Source organism: Lactuca virosa, chromosome 8 (genome assembly GCF_052849685.1).
Source record: "Lactuca virosa cultivar CGN04683 chromosome 8, Lactuca_virosa_CGN04683_v6, whole genome shotgun sequence".
NCBI lineage: Eukaryota > Viridiplantae > Streptophyta > Magnoliopsida > Asterales > Asteraceae > Lactuca > Lactuca virosa.
In genome coordinates, this window is record NC_136433.1 from 10402189 (window position 1) to 10409806 (window position 7618).

Sequence of the window (7618 nt, forward strand, 5' to 3'; positions counted from 1 at the left end):
TAGTTTGATCAGTTTTATGCTTAATTGAACTTTGATTTGGATTTAATTTCTGTTGGTCACTTTAATTATTATCGATTCATTTCATTTATCTGATTGTTTAGATCCGTAATTGTCTTAATTAATTAGTAAAAGTAACAAATATTATATTCGTTATGTGTTTAGGATTAAATCTAATATAAACTGATCAGATAAGTTTTACGCTTCTGAGCTTATGAGAAGTATTTGTCTTTACATGGAATTTTACATTGTGTTTAATGCTACTTTTCTTTATCAATTAAGAGCTTGTTTAGTTAATTTAGTTTTTTTGGAAACGGCAAATAGCATAAAAAGGCACTCAAAAGCAAGAAGCTACACGAGCCAGAGTAACAGTACAAGGCAGAAAAAAGAGCATAAAGAAAGTTAAACAAGAAAGAAAACAAACAACTAAGAGGAAAAGTGATTAAAAAGCGAAATACACCAGTCTGTCCATGCACCGCAACCAAGATTACTCCTGTATTTAAGCCATATATATGACAAAGAGATGCTGATATCAACAGTTTTTGTTGGAGGTGCACAAATATTCACACAAGTCTTTTCATTTCTGGCCAACCATATATTCCAAACGAAGCAATAGATCACCCTAACTAGGATAGATTTCTTTTTTGGGCAATTCCCCCAAGCAGCCGCAAAGTTAATGAGTTCTCTTACGGATGTGAATCTCGCATTGCTAATCCTACACCATTTGAAAATCCACTCTTGTACCACCTGAGAATATTCGCATGTAATGAGAATATGATCAACAGTTTCAATCTCTTTATTGCATAGTGAACATGTGGTATTTGTCACATTAACACCCCTTCTAGCCAGAGCATCCGCCACTGGGATCCTACCTATTGAAGCTCTCCAGACAAAGCATCTAACTTTGAGAGGAATTATATTGGACCAACAGATAGATTTCCCCTTGGATAGAATGAGTTTTGATTCTATTAATCTCTTCATAGCGTTAACAGTGTAATCCCCTTTGGAGTTCAAGCTAAAGCTAAAACCATATTTGGAGATTTGAAGAAGTTCATTAAGTTCTGATGCGCCCATTGGTTCATATCTCTACATCCAAGAAAAGCCATTGGTTGAGAGACGATCCTCCAGAAGACAACATTTGACCGATTCAAGTGAGTACAGATGAGAGAATTTTGTTTTGAAATGGCTCGTTACCGCACCAGGCATCTTTCCAAAACAGTATTTTGACTCCAAATCCTGGAATAAGGTTACAAATCTCCTTAATATCTATTTTTAGCTTAGAAGTGGAGTTAACTGCCTTGGATATGTTGCACCATACCCCATTAGAAGATTTCTTTGCCATGTAGGATGCCGATTTGTTATGTAAATTATGAATACTTTCGATGACTTCTTTCCCTAAACTTCCTTTGGTGTTCATCAATCTCCACCAACACTTTATTAACAGAGTTGTGTTATGGGCTATCAAAGTACCAACCCCTAAGCCACCGACTGATTTTGGCGCGATAACTCTTGACCAATCCACCCAATGAATTTTCTTTTTAAGATCACCATCGCCACCCCATAAGAAATTCCTTCTGATCTTTTCGATTTCATCAATGATACCTTGTGGGGCTTTAAAAAGGGACATATAGTAGGTTGGTAGGGACCCGAGAACAGATTTGATGAGGGTGAGATGGCTGCCAAATGATAGCGATTTTGCTTTCCACATCGATAGTTTGGAACCAAGTTTGTCTAGGACCGGCTTCTAGTTTTTTTAGTGCCATGTTTGCCCCTACCGGAACCCCTAAGTATTTGAACGGAAAGTTTCCTTCCAAACACCCAAGAACCCGAGCTGTTTCATGTAGTTCTGCATTTGAGATTCCAACACCAAAGATACGAGATTTGAGAAAGTTCACTTTTAATCCTGACGACGTATGAAAGCATTTAAGAATGCGAGACAGGTTTCTAATGCTTGAATAATCCCATTCCCCAGTGAAGATTGCATCGTCGGCATAGAATAGATGAGATATAGAGGAGTCTTCTCTTGGTAATTTGACTCCTCGGATCAAGGACCGGTCACAAGCACTTTTGATTGCAATGTTTAAACCCTCCATGGCACCTTAATTTAGTAAAAGTAAGTTTTAACTCAAAGAGCTTATTTTGGTTAAATATTTTAGTAAAATAAAATTGTTAGACCTTATTAATAATTTTTTGTACCAGTTTAACCATTACACAACTCAAACAATCGTGTTGACGGTTATTTGTATGATCAGGAGAGTCACCGCGAAACTGAAATTGATTTTACTTTCTGAATTTTACTCGAGTATTTTAATTGTGTTTTCTTTTATAAATTCCAGTTAAAATTAGTTTTAATAATCATCAAACCCTCGCCCCCCCCCCCCCCCCCCCGCATTTTAATTTTTTTCATACTAGTGTGTGCCTTGTGCAAGAAAGGCATAGACCTTAGGACGTATCCCTGTGGATTCGACCCTGCTTTCCTGTACTACCCCTTAGTACATTTGAGAAGAATTTTTATTCATATTATTTATTTGTTTAAGCGTTGGGACACGCTTTTAACACCCTCCTTCTTAGAAACAGTACAGGAAAGCCATCATGAAATTAGGTTATGATTCTACTAAGCAAGGAAAATGCTCTAGTTTAATCTTGTGCCAATGTCTTCATGTTGGATGGAAGTACTTGACTGGAATCATTAGAAAGTTCTTAGGGCACAAAACTAGGAGTCTTGATTAGTTAAATTTGTTTGATATGCACATTTTGTATGCCATGGTGAAGAACAAGCATCTGGACTTTGCAAGACTTATTTTTGATCAACTTGTGGTCTCCATCTCAGGAAAGAATAGGTCTTCTTATGTTCCCTATCCTAGCTGGATCTCTCTTGCTCTTGGTCACATTGGAATTGGCTATGTTGGAGATGTTGGTGATTAAATTGCCAATTCCACCGTGTCCTTAAAATTGATTAATACATTTCATACTCCTAATGATCCTCCTGTCACCTAGTCTATGTATTTTATGATCTTACACCGATATGAAGCAACTACTTGTCCATACTATCCTCCTGGTGTTCAAGCATCTCTGTTTTCTTTTGATGAGGACTCAGATGAATCTGTTTCTGTTGAAATTATAAAAGAAAAATATGATAGCGATGATGAAGATGAAGTTACAGAAACAGAGTTAGGGTCCCCTAAGGATTTTGAATCTCCGTTAATTACTTCTGTTCTGGTTGCTACTAATCGCTATCCACCATAATTTAACACTCACATTATCTTTCAATCACCATCATCATCCTCACAACACACTGATCTTATCGAATCAGCTTTACATGTTTAAAATATTGGTTTTGGAACCAATGAAATCTCTCCAGGTCCCATTGTTTAGGAATCTCAGTCATCTCATCATTCTCAACCGATTGTTCAATCTAAGGGGGAGCTTCAGCGTGAAGCACCTGTCCAACCTGATATTCAATCACAGATCCTTGTAGTTCTTTGTACTCTTATTGGTCAAGCTGATGTTTTTGCTGCTCGTCAAAATAAATTGGAAGTAGATGTTTTAGATATCAAACATGATATTATTTCCATTAAAGAAGCTATTCTTCCATATACCTCCACCAAGCCATTATCAAGTAATCCACAACCTCCACCACCACCTGTTGGATATAGTGTTTAAGTCCATAACTATATTTGGTATGTACTTGACCCGACCCGGCATGGTCCATTTGGGTTGCACTTCACCCGAACAATTTATGGATAATTGTTTGAGAATAGTATAAGTTATGATTTATTAATATATTATAAGTCCTAATATATTAATATAAAATCATATTATTTAATTAGTATTGATCTATAATTAATTTAGAGATCAAAAGTATGACTAATTAAATATGGGCTCTTGTATTTATATAGTGTGGGCTAATGCTTATTTGGAATGGGCTAGGCTTGCATGGAAAGTCCATTGATACTCCATGGAGCTTTAACCCATGGATCTCATGGAAATGAAAAGACATGGGTATTAGGGTTTACATGGATGTAACCCTAATCAACCACACTATATAAAGGAGGCTTTGGTTCTTGAAATCACATGAGTTGTGGTGAGTAAAGTAAGAGGGCCGATTTCAAGAAGGTGATTACTATTCTCTCAAAGTTCCAAGTTTGTGGTGATTTGTGATTTCCATTTGAGGCATCCACACTATTGGTGCTAGGCTCTAAAACTCCAAGCAATCAACTACAACTACAAGGTAAGTAATTCTACTAGCTTTATTTGATTCAAGTTCCCCATGCCATGCTAGATAGGATAAGAACCTTGGAAAAATAATTATTTGCATGTATCATAGTCAAACATAGATCCAAGGTTTCTAGGGTTGCATGTACACCATAGGAGTGTTAGAATGCTCAAAATCCATCAGTGGTATCAGAGCCTGGTTTGTTTATTTGATACTTGATGCAAAAAAAAAACTTGAAAATCGAAGTTTTGTTCAAAAGCTCGTATCAAAATTTCAAGTTTTGTATATGTACATTCATAAACATATGAGTTTTGTATATGTACATTCAAGTCTTGAATTTTTTTGATATGAACATTCATAAACATAGGAGTTTAGAAGATCATAGAAATTATGTGCTAATAATTGATTAGATTAATTCTGGATCTTTATGTGTTTTAATGGAGTCCATAACTAGTTCTTAAGTTATGGATAACCAAAAGTCACATTTATAAATAACCATTAAAAGAACACATAGATTACAAAAAATGAAGAGTCTTCATTTTTAATAACCATTAACTCATAAGTTATGAGAAATGAAAAGTCTTGAAAGTTTACAAAACTTGCTCTCAAGTTTTGGAACATGTAAAGTCATATTAAAAACTTTAGTTCCAACCCCTAGAATTTTAAAAGTTAAAATTCAACCCTTATACTTTATAATATTATAAGTTTAATAATATTTATATATGTATAAGATCAAGTCGTCTTACCGCTAGTACGCCTCATTCACGAAGCCGGTCTATAAGGGGGGTATAAGGTTGTTGCCTATAAAATGGCAACTTAATGGGTGTCCACTCTCACCCACCGCTTCCTTGATCGGTGGAGGGTCGTTAGCCGAACGGGTAGGACAAGGACTTATAAATTCTCATTAAAAGTATAATGATAATACTAAAGTAACTAAACTTTATTGAATTCCCAATCTTAGTTATTTTAGGAAAATGTGAATAAGGTGCTAATCCATGAAATTACACTTTACACTTTGTTTAAGTCGTTAGTGGAGCGTGTGTGGTTAACTGGCACACTAACTTGAACTTAACAAGGTAGGTAAAGGGTGACTTAATGTTTATCATAGTATCGATGGAGCGTGTGTGGTTAACCGGCACATCGATTGAGGGGTAATACATTAAGGGTACCAAGTAATTTGCATGGTTACTTCACACCTTGTTTTGTGATCCTCGGCATCCCAGTCACAAAACTTGAAGGGCACACTCGAGATTGAAACATGCCATTGAAGAAAGTTCAATGAATCTCAAAGAATCTAGGAGTTTCTAAACCAATTAAAACCTAATTAAATATTTCGTTTTTCATGGTGGAAATTGGTGAATCGTCATTCACCTACCTTCAAATATCTTATAGCTTAGATTACGGCATCCCTCTTCTAAGTTATAAAATATTGTGTTGGGTCCTAGCCTTAATTTTACATTTGGGTGTTTTTGTAAGGACTATCTCTATATCTAATCTAATCTATTCCCTCTTCTTTTCAGATGTCTTCCAATAACAATGCTTCTGGCGCAAACCCTACTAGCTCCTTCTCTCTCATGAATCTTTGTGGGAGAGTCATCTTTGATGGGTCCAACTTTACAGATTGGATCAGAAACATCAGGATGGTCACTCGGTATGAGAACAAAGAATATGTTCTCGACAAGGAGCTGAAGGTACCCGAGCCAACTGCTACTCCTGAAGAGCTTGCTGAATATGAGGTACATGAAAGAGATGCTACAAAAGTGGCATGCATCACGATGGCCACCATGACAGCCGAGCTCCAAAAGTCCTATGAGGACTATTATCCTTTTGAGATGCACCAGGACTTGATGGACCGCTACCATCAAAGTGCTCGTCAAGAGCGATATGAAATAATCTCCTCCATGATAACAACCCGAATGAAGGATGGTGAACCCATCACGGGCCACATACAGAAAATGCAAAGGTATGTGGACCGTTTACTGAAGCTGAATGTGAACTTCCCTGAGGAGTTAGCAATAGACATCATTTTGCACTCCTTGCCATCGTGTTATGATCAATTCCGCATGACATATCACATGAACAAGGAAGAAGTCACCCTCAGCAAACTTCAAGGACTCTTGAAGACCGCCGAAAGTGGTCTAAAGGGTAAGTCGGTTGTTACTACTCCTACTCCTACTTCAACTGCGGCCAATGTCTTGGCAATCGGGCATGGCAAAGGGAAGAAGAGAAATAACCCTTCTAAGGGTACCAAGGGTAAGACCCTTAAAGGCTCCTCTTCAAGCAAAACCAAGAAAGGTTTTGTCACTCTTTCTGCTAACCCTAATGAGGCTGAATGCTTCTATTGCCATGAAAAGTCGCACTGGAAGCGAAACTGCCCAAAGTACCAGCAAGATTTGAAGGATGGGAAAGTAAAACCCAACCATGCAGGTATATACACTATATTGTCTAATAACTCACCTCATTCTAAGTCTTGGGTCCTTGATACACGTTGTGGTATTCACATATGTTGTGATTTGCAGGGACTAAAAAGAAGTGAGAATGTGGAGCAGGGAAAGATAAACTTGATCATGGGAAACAGGAAAGCTTCACCTGTCACAAAGATAGGAGTTTATTCCTTAGTGCTAAATAGTGGGTTTACATTAGATTTGAATAAATGTTATTATTCGCCAGAAATGGCAAGAAATGTTATTTCCTTTCATGCATTGTATAAACAAGGTTTTACCTTTTATTTTGATAATAATAATGGTAGTATTGATGCTTTCTTTAATAATGTTCTTTATTTTAAAGCATTACCTTGTGATGGCGTGTATGAAACTGTATCTGTTGTAGATAATCTAGGAAATAATGTATTGTGTATTAACTCTTCCACTAGCTTAGATGAAGCATCCTTATGGCATTGTTGTCTTGGACATGTAAGCAAGAAACGCATAGGCCAACTCCAAAAGGATGGAGTCTTGGAGTCATTTGACCTAAAGTCAGATGATAGTTGTGAATCTTGTTTGCTTGGTAAAATGACAAAGTCACCTTTTACTGGCACTTGTGCTAGGGGTGAAGGTTTGTTGGACCTTATACACACGGATGTGTGTGGACCCTTCAGAACCGCCACAAGAGATGCTAATCGGTTCTATGTGACTTTTACTGATGATTTTAGTAGATATGGATATGTCTACCTAATCAAGCATAAGTCAGAAACCTTTGAGAAATTCAAAGAGTTTAAGCAAGAAGTGGAGAATCAGTTGGGCAGGAACATTAAGATGCTTTGATCCGATCGTGGTGGTGAGTATCTTAGTACTGAGTTCCTTGACTATCTTAAGGAATGTGGGATTGTCTCACAATTGACACCTCCTAGGACACCACAGTTGAATGGTGTAGCTGAGAGGCGCAATCGGACCTTGTAGGACATGG

General features: G+C 37.1%; 1 protein-coding gene across 1 annotated transcript; it reads right to left on the bottom strand.

The window, feature by feature from the left end:
• Positions 1-423: 423 nt before the first annotated feature.
• On the bottom strand, positions 424-1071 carry LOC145130085 (uncharacterized). The gene has a single exon (XM_079064942.1). It carries the CDS (start codon positions 1069-1071, stop codon positions 424-426), a length of 648 nt encoding a protein of 215 aa, XP_078921068.1.
• Between the last annotated feature and the right edge of the window lie 6547 nt (positions 1072-7618).

Coding starts and splice junctions, on each gene's coding strand:
- LOC145130085 (XM_079064942.1), bottom strand. CDS start 1,071: ATGGGCGCATCAGAACTTAATGAACTTCTTCAAATCTCCAAATATGGT.